Here is a 14,284-nt window from a genome sequence, read left to right as displayed (position 1 = left end):
AGGTCTTCGCACAGCAGACCTCACAGCGACGAGACAACTGTCACATATAAATCCATCCGATCAACACAAATATTTTGTGTTCATTAATAAAATCCAAAAATATATGACCTAACACAAATATATGACCTATATAGATGTCATCTAGGGATCCATCAACGTCGAGGAATCCCCTAACTCGCTCGTCCTCGGCGCCCTCAGGTATGGCGACGCACGATCGAAGGGTCAGCACGTCAACTCTTCTGGTTCCGGAGACCTCTCTTCTCTGCCTCTCCTCTCCTCTACGAGCATTCTTCTAGTGAGGTACGTGGCCGTCGGCCTCTGGAAGGCCGAAGATCACCTTTTTGGTCAAGAAAGGCCGAAGAGGTGTCGGGGGTCAGGGGTTGGGGGTCAGTGGCGTCGGGGGCGATGTATTAACAGTTGCACGGAGTTTCGGGCCGGGGTGTTGGGATGTCGTGTCGGGGCGTCGTGTCGGGGTGTCGGGGCATCGTGTCAGAGTGTCATTTTCTTCTTCCTCTTCTTCCTTTTCTTATTCTTCCATTTCTTCCTTTTCTTCTTCTTCTTCTTCTTCTTCTTCTTCTTCTTCTTCTTCTTCTTCCTTCTTTTCCATTTTCTTCTTCTTCTTCTTCTTCTTCTTCTTCTTCTTCTTCCTTATTTTCCGTTTTCCTCTTCTTTATTCTTCTCCTCTCTCCTCTTTCTTCTTCTTCTTCTTCTTCTTCTTCTTCTTCTTCTTCTTCTTCTTCTTTCTCCTCCTCCTCCTCCTCCTCCTCTTCTTCTTCTTCTTCTTCTTCTTTTCCTTCATCTTTTCCTTCTTCTTCTTCTAATTCTTTTCTTCTTCTCCTTTTATTTTATTTTTTTCCTTCTTCTTTTTTTCTTCTAACCTAATTGACCTAATAAACTAACTTAATAAACTAATAAACTAACCTAATAAAAAATAAAACTAACCGAATTATAAACTAACTACATTAATCGAAATAAAAAACATAAAAATGGAAAAAGGGGGGCGGTGGTACACACCGGGGGGGGGGGGGTGGTACTCACCGGCGGGGGCGGCGGGGCGGCAGGGGCACTGGGGGCGGGAGGGGCACTGGGGGGCGATGGGGGCATCGGGCATGGCAGGGGCGCCGACGTGGCATGGGGGCGGTGTGGGGGAGGGGTAGGGTAGGGTGGGGGTGGGTGGGTGGGGTGGGGGAGCGGCGCAGGGAGGGGGCCGGCAAGGGGTTTAGTGGGGGGAGCGGCGCAGGGAGGAGTGCCGGCGAGGGGTTGAGTGGGGTGGGGTGGGGGCGGTGCAGGGAGGAGAGGGCCGACGAGGGGTGGAGTGAGGGGAGCGGCGCATAGAGGATGGTCGGCGAGGGTTGGAGTGGGGGTGGGCTCCGGTGGTGCGACGGCGGTGCTGGGGTCGTCCGGGGCGGGGTCAGGGGCCAGAGTGGCTCCGGTGGTGCGGCGGCGGCGCTGGGGTTGGCAGGGGCGAGAGAGAGAGGCGGGTGCACGTGGGGTGAAGATAGAGTGGGGGAGCGGGTGGGGCTGATGACCGTTAGGGGTCCGTCCCCATTGTCGTCTGCAGCGGACGGCAAAGGTTGTGAGGCAGACGACAAAGGGGTGGGGTGGGGTGGGGTGGTCTCCGGCCGTTAGGTCCGAACCTTTGTCGTCTGCCTTCAGCTTCTGTGTCATCGGTTGGAAGACGGCAAAGAGGTGGCTGATGGCAAACAAGCTCTTTACCATTAGCCAGATATTTACCGTCTGTTTTCTTAAAGCTGACGGCACAGAGGTTCTTTGCCATCAGCCAACAGACGACAAAGAACTGGCTGATGGCAAATTACTGGATTCCAGTAGTGGGGGGATATGCAGTCTTTCTTGGTCCTAACTTGGTCGCGTGGAATGCTCGCAAATAGTCTACAATGTCTAGCAGTAGTACTGAGGTTGAGTACAAGACAGTTGTTAATGCCACAACTGAGATTATTTGGGTACAGTCTCTATCGAGAGAACTGGGCGTCTCTCAAGCTCATCCACCTGTCATTTGGTGTGACATATTTATCGTCCAATCCAGTGTTCCATGCTAGAACGAAACACATCGAGGTTGACTATCATTTTGTGAGGGAACGTGTTGCATAGAGTCTACCATACAACAAGTTCATCTCTTCTAAATATCAACTTGCTGACATTTTCACGAAGCCTCTAGCAGAACCACAGTCTGTAGGTTGTAGGCACAAACTTAACTTGCTTTGTACCTTATGCCACAGTTACGATTGAGGGAGGGTGTTAGACTGTATATATATGTAGCCTCTGTACATGACTTGTAATCTCTATCGTACACCTTTGTGTGCCTCTTATATATATGAGATAGCCGAACCCACCAAGGGTGTCGAGCAGTTTCCTAAACCTATGTTTTACACACGGGTGGGACGACGCACCATAGGAGACCGGTGAGGCGATTGGACCGCCATAGGGGGCCACCGGTGAGGCTGGAGCGTCGTAGGAGGCTACCGGTGCGTCGCGGGAGCCGTAGGGCTGGGGATACCCCAACTAGGAGTTGGCATCGGGAGGCCCGTAGGCCAGCGTCGACAACGGGCCGAAGCCAGGAGGCGGAGACGGTGCGGCGTCGGCCGGACGCGGCGACGGCGGGTCATGCAGGGGAGCGTCGGGGGCCAGAGCGACGACCGCCGTGGAGGCGCCAACCACGGAGGCAAGCGGGCACGACGACAGGAAAGGGGAGGTGGCGGCGGCCTGAGCAGCGTCGGTGGCATGGGTAGGGGCGGGCGCAGAAGCCATCGCGGTGGAGAAGCGATCACGGCGGGGACGATCAGGGACACGTGCGGAAGCAATCCTAACCTAGTGTGATGCTATGTAAACACTTAGGGTTATGAGAAACTACACCACCCCTAATATGATGTGATTCTTTATATATAGAGGTACACGACGTGTACAATTACAATATACAGTTGCGTACAAAGTTTTATGTAAATATACAATCTAACTTGACACAAAGCAAATCGGGAATGATATTCACAAGGGAACAAATGGTGATTATGGCACCATCATTTCAGAGATTAAGAATAGGGAGTATAATTGTAAGTTTACCTTTGAAGGCCGAGCTGCCCATAATGACGGCCATAGGTTAGTCAAGTTTTACAACTTTCTAGATCAAGGCAGACATGATTGGTTGATCCCTTTGTAACGCCACTTCATGTGGATTTTAAGCACTAAAACTTGGTGATACCCTAAAAAAAGCTAAATGTTGATTTAAAAAACCAGTAGCTAGATTTGCTAAATGTTGATTGAAAAAAAAAAACTAATGCTCAGAATTCATTGACGTTAGAGCGGTAGCAATTGCGTTATGGCACTGCAAACTGGCAAGGATTTTCATGGAGAGACAGGTGAGCCTCCTCTGACGCCCAGCCAGTGAGATGTGCATTGAAGACGACGACGGGCGCAGGAGGCAGGCATCTCACGTTGGCGCCAACAGCTACAGGCAACAAGAGTTGCTGAGGAGCATTGAATGCGGCCGCGTCACCACCATTAGCGGCGTCCGTCTCCATCTACCTCCAGGACGGGGCGCCCATGTCCTCTCGCCATTAATGGCACCCCCGACGCTATAAATGGCAAGATAAACATCCATTCACCCCACCCTCTCGCTCACGCGCACACACGCCCGCGCGCATTAAACTCTGAGATGCCCATCCCGTCCCGTGCACCAGTGCCTGCAGTCGCAGGAGCTAGCTAGTTGAGATTTCGCCGCAGCAATGGGGATCTGCTGCAGCAGGGAAGGAGGGGGGAAGGAGCTCGAGGAGACGGAGGGTTGGTTCCCGTGGAAGCACGACGACTTCTTGCAGGAGCAGCTCGCCGGCGCCGCCGGCGTGTCCATGCACACCAAGCAAGGGTGGAAGGGCGTCAACCAGGACGCCATGGCCGCCTGCCAGGTAAGGTCAAGCTTTCCTTTCCTTTCCTTTCCTTTCCTTCCCTCCCTGAGATTCTTGTGGAAGTTGAATTGGCAGCTTTATGCACTAGTTCTAGGTCCATCTCTGGCTCTGCTTCCTTTGCTAAACTGAAAGCCTTTTGAACCTGCAATACACCTGAGATTCTGTAATCACCATGCATGTACTTCACCATCTTGATTGCTCACCATTGCCCTGGATTAGATACATCTCCTATGCACTACTTATAATATATTTATTGCTCACCCGTGTACTACTAGCAGCATGAATGCAGCATTAGAAACTGAAATCCGTGGCAAATATCAGTACGACCTAGCTAGATTAGTATCTTTGTGAATAATTAATAAAGTGGCTATGCATCTTCTAAATGGAGAGGCCCGGGGTCATCCTTTTTTTTTGAAAAAAAGAAGCTAGATTAGCATCTCCAGCAACTAAATTATTTTTACCAATTATTTTTGTAGTGAGTGTCAACTAAATTTGTCATACTCGCATCACTAAACTTTCATCGGAAACGTTTGATTTTCCATGGTCAACTACCGAACGTTCAGGATTTATCATTTCTGTATATTAGTTGCCTCCATGTATGTACACATTACTTGAGACATAAGATAATCTTGATGTGTCAAGATGATCAGGACTTCGCCGGGCACAAGGGCCAGATCTTCTGTGGGGTCTTCGACGGGCACGGCCCCCTCGGCCGGGACGTCGCTCGGCATGTCCGGGACTCCCTTCCGAAGAAGCTGTCTGCCTCAATGGCACCTAGAGCTGAAGACGATGCCCCCTCCAGCAACGCAGACGTGGATTCGTTTGACAAGTCGGATTGCACCTCGTCCAGCGACACCAGCGATGAGCACCAGCTGCTGTCCTCGTGGAAGAGCTTGATCGTGAAGGCGTTCGAGGACGTCGACGAGGAGCTGAGGCAGCATTCCGGGATCGACTGCATTTGCAGTGGCACCACTGCTGTCACCGTCGTTAGGCAGGTAATGGTAACTAGTAACTACTACTGCTGTTGCAGTTCTTGCTACTGCCTACATTGTCAACATGTCTTTTTGTGTGGTACAACCTCTGTTGAACTGCAAAAATGTCTTATATTTAGTTACAGAGGTAGTACTAAAAAAGAGCTGGTGAGCTTCTGAAAATGCTGGATTATGGAATGTTTATTTCAGTCATAGGTTTTGATCCTACAAACCAAACACTAAGGCAGCATAGCGCCATAGCCAAATTCAGACTGTCACGCTCTTGGCCTATTCTGTTCTCCAGCTGCTCTTTCTTGATGGTTACCGGTTATCGCTATTGCTGTGTGTATACAGGGTGATCACTTGATCATTGCCAATTTAGGCGATTCGCGCGCTGTTCTCTGTGCCCGCGATGGCAAGAACCGTCCGGTTTCGGTGCAAATCACTACCGACTTGAAACCAGATCTTCCTGGTCAGCCTCTGAATTTCTCATGTGATACTTTCCTATAGGTCGTACGTGCATTTGTTAACTGCAACTTGCAATGTATATCTTCTGGACTTGTCATAGGTGAGGCTGAGAGGATCCTGAGTTGCAAGGGGAGAATCTTCGCCATGGACGATGAGCCCGACGTGCCGAGGCTGTGGTTGCCGGACCAGGACGCGCCGGGCCTCGCCATGGCGAGGGCTTTTGGAGACTTCTGCCTCAAGAACCATGGGCTCATCTGCACACCCGAAGTGTACTACAGGAAGCTGTCTGAAAGGGATGACTTCTTGGTGCTTGCCACGGATGGGGTAACAAGAGTGGATTTCTTTCTGGATTTTCCTCTAGTTTCATGTCCATTACATTCCAATCATGCTCCATCTTCCTTTAATTAAGAACAGTTTCTGGCACTATTGCAACTGAAATTAAGATAACATGCATAGCTCAAATCTTTTATGATTAGACTGAGATATCAAGCAACTGTTAACTGAAGCGGACTTGTCATCATCTTTATCTCTTCTTATCTAATCACACATTGTTGCAGATTTGGGACGTGCTATCCAACAAGGAGGTGGTTAAGATTGTCTCGTCGGCCTCCGACCGCTCAAAGGCGGCAAAGCAGCTCGTGGACCGGGCGGTTCGCGCGTGGCGCCGCAAGTTCCCGACGTCGATGGTCGATGATTGCGCCGCCGTCTGCCTCTTCCTGAAGCCAGCAGCCATTTCATGTGAGGAAGACAGCACGACCAAGCCGCCTCAGGCACCCGTGCTGTCGTTCACCGGGAGTTTCCGCAAGGCTCTGAGCGGCGGCGGTGAGGCGGAGGAGGGGACGGCGGTGTGGAGGGCGCTGGAGGGGGTGGCTCGGGTGAACTCGGTGATCCGGCTTCCCAGGATGCTGAGCCGGCGGTGGCGGTCGGCGTCCATGGATGAGAACAACGACCACGAATCATCCAAGGTTGATTGACTGATCGATTCATGCTCATGCATTGCCAAACTTAAAAGGATAATGTTTCAGAACTTGATTGATAGTTTCATACATCGTGTTCGCGCATTCAGGCTGTTCAGATTGAACATTAATTCGGTTGGCATGTACGTACGTACGCTTGTTGGGTTTGGTGCGTGTTGTGGTACCGATTAGACAAGAGACATGACCCAAGTTTGTAATGGATTCAGCATTTTATAACTCAAAAAATGAATTGGCGCCAGTTTTTTTTTTTTCTCTTTCGGAATGATTTGAAGATAGCTGACCATGACTGCCGCATGGTATGAAAATGAAAGGGCTTGACGAAATCCGGCAGGCTGAGCACCGAAGCACTTTTTTTTTTTAAGTTTCAGCCTTGCTAGGGATGTCATTGATAGCAGAAAGCAATGGGAAAGACAAAGTGATGTGAAGATCCTAGGATCGAGGGTTGTTTGATCACATGCCGGTCAAACTTTCAAAGAAAGAAAAAGAAGAAGAAGAAAACAGAGACAATTTGATATCTCACGGAGGTTGAAGGGGCTCTCAATGCATCTAGCTCTTGCTAACCTCCATTGCTCCATATGTCGTTTGTGATCCTTGCGATAATGTCTCTGATCCTTGGGTGCTTTTTTTGGAAGGTGCACTGATTGTGCTCTTGCCATATCGCCCAACATACGAGAAGTCTCATTGTGTTGGTTCCCTTCTTTCATTTGTCGGCGATCCGTAATTTAGAATCTAGCAAGCATCTTTTCTGGACTTGCCCGACATTGCAAGAGGTATGAAACAAGATCAGTCAACGGGAAGGATGTGCCACTCTCAAACCACAACCTGTCTTGGAACATTAACCCCCAACTTCACAATACACGGCGCCCACCCCTTCCATATGAGCTTGTCGAAGCAGGAAGAAACTCCCCCTTGGAACTGCATGGAGTATGCAGATCTTGCAGAGTAATGCCTAGATTTTTCCCTGCGTCAGAGGATGTGATCCGGTGTGTCCTCCTGCAGCTGAACATCTAACCCTTCAAGTAGCCTGTGAAGGTAGACGCAGTCTTGAACAAGCAGTCCGCAGTAATGAAGGCGGAGAGCAAGTGGTGCAGCGGGTCTATGGCTATGATGAAGAGGAAGGGGGAGAGGGGGTCTCCCCGCCTCAGGACGCATCTATGCAGAATCTTTTCACCTACAACTCCGTTTAGCAGAACAGCCAAGGATGCGGATGACAGAAGGAATGCGACCCAGTTCCTCCATCTAGCGCTAAATCCTAGCTATTGCATCAACTCTAGGAGGTATTCCCATGATACTGTGTCGAACGCTTTTGCGATGTCTACTTTCATCAGCATGGTCGGGACCTTCCTACGGTGCAGGGAGCGAACTGTATTTTGCACGTAGAGGTAGCTGTCGTAGATGCATTTGCTATGCTGGAAGGCCAACTGCACGGGAGAAATTAACTGGTGGATGACCACTCCTAGCCTAAGAGATATCACCTTGGATATTAGCTTCACAATCGAATGAATCACGCTGATAGGTCTAAAATCATGCACTGTCTTCGCCTCATTTTTCTTGGGTAGCAGAACAACCGAGGCTTCATTGAGCCTTGCGAAATCCCCTCCCGCCAGGTGGTAGAATTGATCAAACACTGCCATGATATCTAATTTGATAGTATCCTAGCAACATCTGAAGAAGGATCCATTGAATCCGTCTGGCCCTGGTGATTTATGTTGTGGGGAATTGCACATCGCGTTCCACACTTCTTCCTCCGTGAACGGGTTGTCTAGTACGCCTGCCTGGAGAGATGGCAGCTCTAAAGCGTCCCAGTTGATGCGTGTGTTCCTGTGCGCCCTATTGCCTACAATAGAGAGAAGTGCGCATGGAAGGCCAAAGCTTTTTCATTGTGGCTGGTAGCGATGGATGTATGCGTGTGTAGAGAGTGTATGAAGTTTTTCTACCGCCTGGAATTGATCTTAGCCTGGAAGAAGGTCGTCTTGGCGTCCGCGTCCCGTAGACACGTTACGCGGGAGGCCTGTCGTCTACGTGCTCTCTCGATGGCCGTCGGCCCCATGTTCCTAGTTTTCAGAAGTTTTCGGAGGTTGTGCTCTGCTAGAGAGAGGAGCTTTCTTTCGTGAGCCACGTCAAATCGAAGGACGGTCTCGGTCGCTAGCTGCAATTGCAGCTTAGTTTCACTGCAGAAACTTTTTGCCCAAATCTTCAGGTCCCTAGCTACCTGACACATTTTAAAGTCAATGTGTTTGAAAGCACATGTGGAGGCCACCGGTATTTGCCACGCCCGCAGGACTGTTGATTGGAACCGCGGGAACTTCGGCCAAAATGATTTGAATCTAAACCTAGCCGGCCGGAACGGTGCCCTTGATGCCGCGAGGAGGAGGGGGCAGTGATCTGAGCAGGAGGTCGAAGTCGCGTGCAGGAGGTACGAGGGGAAGAGGGAATCCCATTGAGTGTTGCACAAGAACTTGTCAATGCTAAGCATTGTTGAGTCTTGCCGCTCGTTGGACCAAGTGTATTTGCGATTTTTACACTTTATCTCTCTCGGGCCCGACGAGTCTAGTGCCGCCCTAAATTTCCCTATCATTCTTCGGTTGATGTTGGGGTTGTTTTTTTCACTCGCCTTGTATATCTGGTTGAAATCTCCGTTTATGGTCCATGGTTCTCTGGTCGGGGGAGCCGAATTTCCCAGCTCCACTAAAAACGCATCTTTGAGTGAGTCTTCTACGGGGCCATAGATGGTGGTAAGCCAGAAGCTAATGTTGCACTGGAGCACCTTAGCTCTAACGGTGATGGAGAATTGACCAACCGCATGCGAGATGACGTTTACAAGACTCTGGTCCCAGAAAATAGCTGGCCCCCTCTTGTTCCAAATGCCAGAAGCACTGTGCAGTCGGATAGCCTGCTACCTCCAATGTCTCGCACCAAAGTTTGGTTCCAGATTTCTAAGTTAGTCTCTTGCAGGCATAGGATAACAATCCTATGAGATTCTACTGTATTTCTGACTACTTCTCGCCTCGATTGGTTGTTTAACCCCCTAACATTCCAACTCATGATGGAGAGGTTGGTTTCATCCATTGGGCAACTTAGATAGTCTCCGACAGCTACCATATTTGAGAAGGAAACACGGGTACACCTCCGATCTACCGAGGGACTATCGGCGGCCACCAATAGGCCCCAAATCCCACCGGCAGTCAGCCACACCTCTAGAGCTACAACTTTGACTACACATAGGTAGGTCTAACATGATCCATCCTAACGTCAGCCGTCTTTGGAGACGTGTTAACACTATCATGGTAGACCTGGGGCCTCCATGGCTGCTTCGTCGGGTCCGCCCATGCCAGCATCGATCTTGAGGGCCTCCACATCCATCTTGGTGAGCCTTGCGATTGCCTCCACGACAGCATCGGACAGAGGCTCGTCGAAGCGCCTGATCAGGGCATGTGCCGCTTTTGCTGTCATCTTCTCCTTTGGTCCAAGGATGTCGAGGCCATGAACTAGGTGTAGCATGGCCCTCTGACTGACCGAGACCGTCGATGGGTTGGCCGCCTTCCTGATGCTCTGTCTTGTCGGTGTGGGGTTGGCCTTGTCCTCCTTGGGGTCTTGCTGCGCGGCGGTGCTTCCCCGACGACAGGCGATGATAAGTCGATGAAGAGCTGCGCCGGGTCAACAGCGCCACTTGGCTCATCCGCCTAAGGTTCGTCGCGTGGAATGTCCGGGCCACCCGTGTGCCTGATGGTTACCGCCTCCTCCGGCTGCGCGGTTTGCGAGTGGAAGCTGAAGCTGTTGGGGAACGTCGCATGGGAAACAAAAATTTTCCTACGCGCACGAAGACCTATCATGGTGATGTCCATCTACGAGAGGGGATGAGTGATCTACGTACCCTTGTAGATCGTACAGCAGAAGCGTTAGAGAACGCGGTTGATGTAGTGGAACGTCCTCACGTCCCTCGATCCGCCCCGCGAACAATCCCACGATCTAGTACCGAACGGACGGCACCTCCGCGTTCAGCACACGTACAGCTCGACGATGATCTCGGCCTTCTTGATCCAGCAAGAGAGACGGAGAGGTAGAAGAGTTCTCCGGCAGCGTGACGGCGCTCCGGAGGTTGGTGATGATCTCGTCTCAGCAGGGCTCCGCCCGAGCTCCGCAGAAACGCGATCTAGAGGAAAAACTATGGAGGTATGTGGTCGGGCAGCCGTGAGAAAGTCGTCTCAAATCTGCCCTAAAAGCCCCATATATATAGGAGGAGGGAGGGGGACCTTGCCTTGGGGTCCAAGGGACTCCCAAGGGGTCGGCCGAGCCAAGGGGGGGGAGGACTCCCCCCCCCAAACCGAGTTGGACTTGGTTTGGTGGGAGGAGTCCCCCTCCCTTCCCACTTCTTCCCTCTTTTTTTTTTCTTTTCCTTTGATTTTCTTTCTCTTGGCGCATAGGCCCCTTTGGGGCTGTCCCACCAGCCCACTAAGGGCTGGTGTGTCTCCCCAAAGCCTATGGGCTTCCCCGGGGTGGGTTGCCCCCCCGGTGAACTCCCGGAACCCATTCGTCATTCCCGGTACATTCCCGGTAACTACGAAAACCTTCCGGTAATCAAATGAGGTCATCCTATATATCAATCTTCGTTTCCGGACCATTCCGGAAACCCTCGTGACGTCCGTGATCTCATCCGGGACTCCGAACAACATTCGGTAACCAACCATATAACTCAAATACGCATAAAACAACGTCGAACCTTAAGTGTGCAGACCCTGCGGGTTCGAGAACTATGTAGACATGACCCGAGAGACTCCTCGGCCAATATACAATAGCGGGACCTGGATGCCCATATTGGATCCTACATATTCTACGAAGATCTTATCGTTTGAACCTCAGTGCCAAGGATTCGTATAATCCCGTATGTCATTCCCTTTGTCCTTCGGTATGTTACTTGCCCGAGATTCGATCATCAGTATCCGCATACCTATTTCAATCTCGTTTACTGGAAAATCTCTTTACTCGTTCCGTAATACAAGATCCCGCAACTTACACTAAGTCACATTGCTTGCAAGGCTTGTGTGTGATGTTGTATTACCGAGTGGGCCCCGAGATACCTCTCCGTCACACGGAGTGACAAATCCCAGTCTCGATCCATACTAACTCAACAAACACCTTCGGAGATACCTGTAGAGCATCTTTATAGTCACCCAGTTACGTTGCGACGTTTGATACACACAAAGCATTCCTCCGGTGTCCGTGAGTTATATGATCTCATGGTCATAGGAACAAATACTTGACACGCAGAAAACAGTAGCAACAAAATGACACGATCAACATGCTACGTCTATTAGTTTGGGTCTAGTCCATCACATGATTCTCCTAATGATGTGATCCCGTTATCAAGTGACAACACTTGCCTATGGCCAGGAAACCTTGACCATCTTTGATCAACGAGCTAGTCAACTAGAGGCTTACTAGGGACAGTGTTTTGTCTATGTATCCACACAAGTATTGTGTTTCCAATCAATACAATTATAGCATGGATAATAAACGATTATCATGAACTAAGAAATATAATAATAACTAATTTATTATTGCCTCTAGGGCATATTTCCAACAGAAGCCGCTCGACTCCCCGGTCTACAGCAGGCAAACCTGGCCAGTGACAGCCCCAAGTTGCTGGGAATAGGAGGTTGCCACCCCAGGGGTATGCCTTTCCAGGGATAGCGTCGATCCCAGGTCGAGTGTGTCTTCTCCTCGCCTTCCTTCGTCCTCATCTCCGGTGATGTTGAGAGGCTTGCATGTTTTGGCCGCTGCTGTCGCATCAAGGGCGAGGACGTGCGGGTCGGTGCGCGTCGGGGCACGCAAAGCCCTTTCTTCACCATTGAAGAACTCTGCCACTGGGTCCGGAGTCTCGGGGCACGGCACTCCATTTTGGAGGGGGCATGACAGGGCGTGCAGGGTGTTGGTCGCCGCCTTATGTTGCCTCGAAGGGGGCCTGCCCACTAGCTCCTTGTTGTGACCTAGTGCCCGCGCCATTGATAACCCACAAGTATAGGGGATCGCAATAGTTTTCGAGGGTAGAGCATTCAACCCAAATTTATTGATTCAACTCAAGGGGAAGAGAAAGAATATTCTCAAGTATTAGCAGTTGAGTTGTCAATTCAACCACACCTAAAAGATTTAATATCTGCAGCAACGTATCAGTAGCAAAGTAGGGTGATAGCAGCAGTAGCAACAGTAACCAGTAGCAACAAAGTAACAGCAGTAGCAACAGAGTAACAACAGCAGCAGTGACAGCAGTAGCGACAAAGTAATGTAGCAAGGACCAGTAGTAAAAGACTCGTAGGCATTGTATTGGTGATGGATGATTATGCCGGATGTGATTCATCATGCAACAGTTATAACACGGAGAGATATGTAACTAGCTCTAGTTCGTCAATCTAATGTAGGCATGTATTCCGTATGTAGTCATACGTGCTTAGGGAAAAGAACTTGCATGGCATCTATTGTCCATCCTCCCGTGGCAGCGGGATCCTAATGGAAACTACGGGATATTAAGGTTCTCCTTTTAATAAAGAACCGGGCCAACGCATTAACACTTGGTGAATACATGAACTCCTCATACTACGGTCATCTCCGGGAGTGGTTCCGGCTATTGTCACTCCGGGGTTGCCGGGTCATAACACATAGTAGGTGACTACAACTTGCAAGATAGGATTTAAACACACATATATTGGCGACAACATAATAGGTTCAGATCTGAAATCATGGCACTCGGGCCCTAGTGACAAGCATTAAGCATGGCAAAGTAGTAGCAACATCAATCTGAGAACATAGTGGATACTAGGGATCAATCCCCGTCAAAACTAACTCGATTACATGATAGATCTCATCCAACCCATCACCGTCCATCAAGCCTACGATGAGATTACTCACGAACGGTGAAGAGCATCATGGAATTGGCGATGAAGGAAGGTTGACGATGACGATGGCGACGATCTCCCCTCTCCGGAGCCTAGAACGGACTCCAGATCTGCCCTCCAGATGAAGAACAGGAGGTGGCGGCGCCTCCGTATCGTAAAATGCGATGAACCCTTCTCCTTGATTTTTTCTGGGCCAGACGGACTAAATAGAGCTGAGATTGGAGGCAGTGGAGCAATGTGGGCCCCACAAGCCTGCCAGGCGCGCCTGGTGGGCTTGTGGGCTCACAGCTCCACCCCTCCGGTTGATTCTTGCGGCAGTATTTTTCATTAATTCAAGAAAAAATCTCCCTAAATTTTCAGGTCATTCCGAGAACTTTTATTTCTGCGCAAAAACAACACCATAGCAATTCTGTTGAAAACAGCGGTAGTCCGGGTTAGTGATACGTCTCAAACGTATCTATAATTTTTGATGGTTTCATGCTGTTATCTTGTCATCTTTGGATGTTTTATGTACCTTTTATATCTTTTTTGGGACTAACTTATTAATTAAGTGCCAAGTGTCACTTCCTGTTTTTTCAGTGTTTTTGGCTCTTTTCAGATCTGATTTTGGAAGGGAGTCCAAACGGAATAAAATCCCCGAAATAAATTTTTCCCGAACGAAAGAAGATCAGGGGGCTTGAGGGCCAAGTCAGGAGAGCTACAGGGGGCCCACAAGCCATGTAGCCGCCACTAGGGGGCGGTGGCTAGCAGGCTTGTGGCCTTCCTGGCGTCCCCCTGACCTGGCTCCTTCGCCTATATATTCCCTAAAATACAGAAAAAAATTAGGGAATCCACACAAACACTTTTCCGCCGCCGCAAGCTTCCGTTTCCGCGAGATCTCATCTGGAGAACCTTCCCGGTGCCCTGCCGGAGGGGACTTTGGAGTTGGAGGGCTTCTACATCAACATCATCACCCCTCCAATGACTCGTGAGTAGTTCACTTCAGACCTACGGGTCCATAGTTAGTAGCTAGATGGCTTCTTCTCTCTCTTGGATCTTCAATACAAAGTTCTCCATGATCTTCA

General features: G+C 50.0%; 1 protein-coding gene across 1 annotated transcript; it reads left to right on the top strand.

Moving 5' to 3' along the window:
- The first annotated feature begins 3,604 nt into the window (after nucleotides 1-3,604).
- On the top strand, nucleotides 3,605-6,568 carry LOC123396035 (probable protein phosphatase 2C 73). Its single transcript, XM_045091066.1, has 5 exons — nucleotides 3,605-3,914; nucleotides 4,565-4,909; nucleotides 5,240-5,357; nucleotides 5,454-5,677; nucleotides 5,911-6,568. Exons 1-5 carry the CDS (start codon nucleotides 3,738-3,740, stop codon nucleotides 6,325-6,327), a joined length of 1,281 nt encoding a protein of 426 aa, XP_044947001.1. The 5' UTR covers nucleotides 3,605-3,737; the 3' UTR covers nucleotides 6,328-6,568.
- The last annotated feature ends 7,716 nt before the right edge of the window (nucleotides 6,569-14,284 follow it).

This window comes from Hordeum vulgare, chromosome 5H (genome assembly GCF_904849725.1).
Source record: "Hordeum vulgare subsp. vulgare chromosome 5H, MorexV3_pseudomolecules_assembly, whole genome shotgun sequence".
NCBI classification, from domain to species: Eukaryota; Viridiplantae; Streptophyta; class Magnoliopsida; order Poales; family Poaceae; genus Hordeum; species Hordeum vulgare.
Note: the sequence above shows the minus strand (reverse complement) of the source record. Positions and strands in the feature narration are given on the sequence as shown.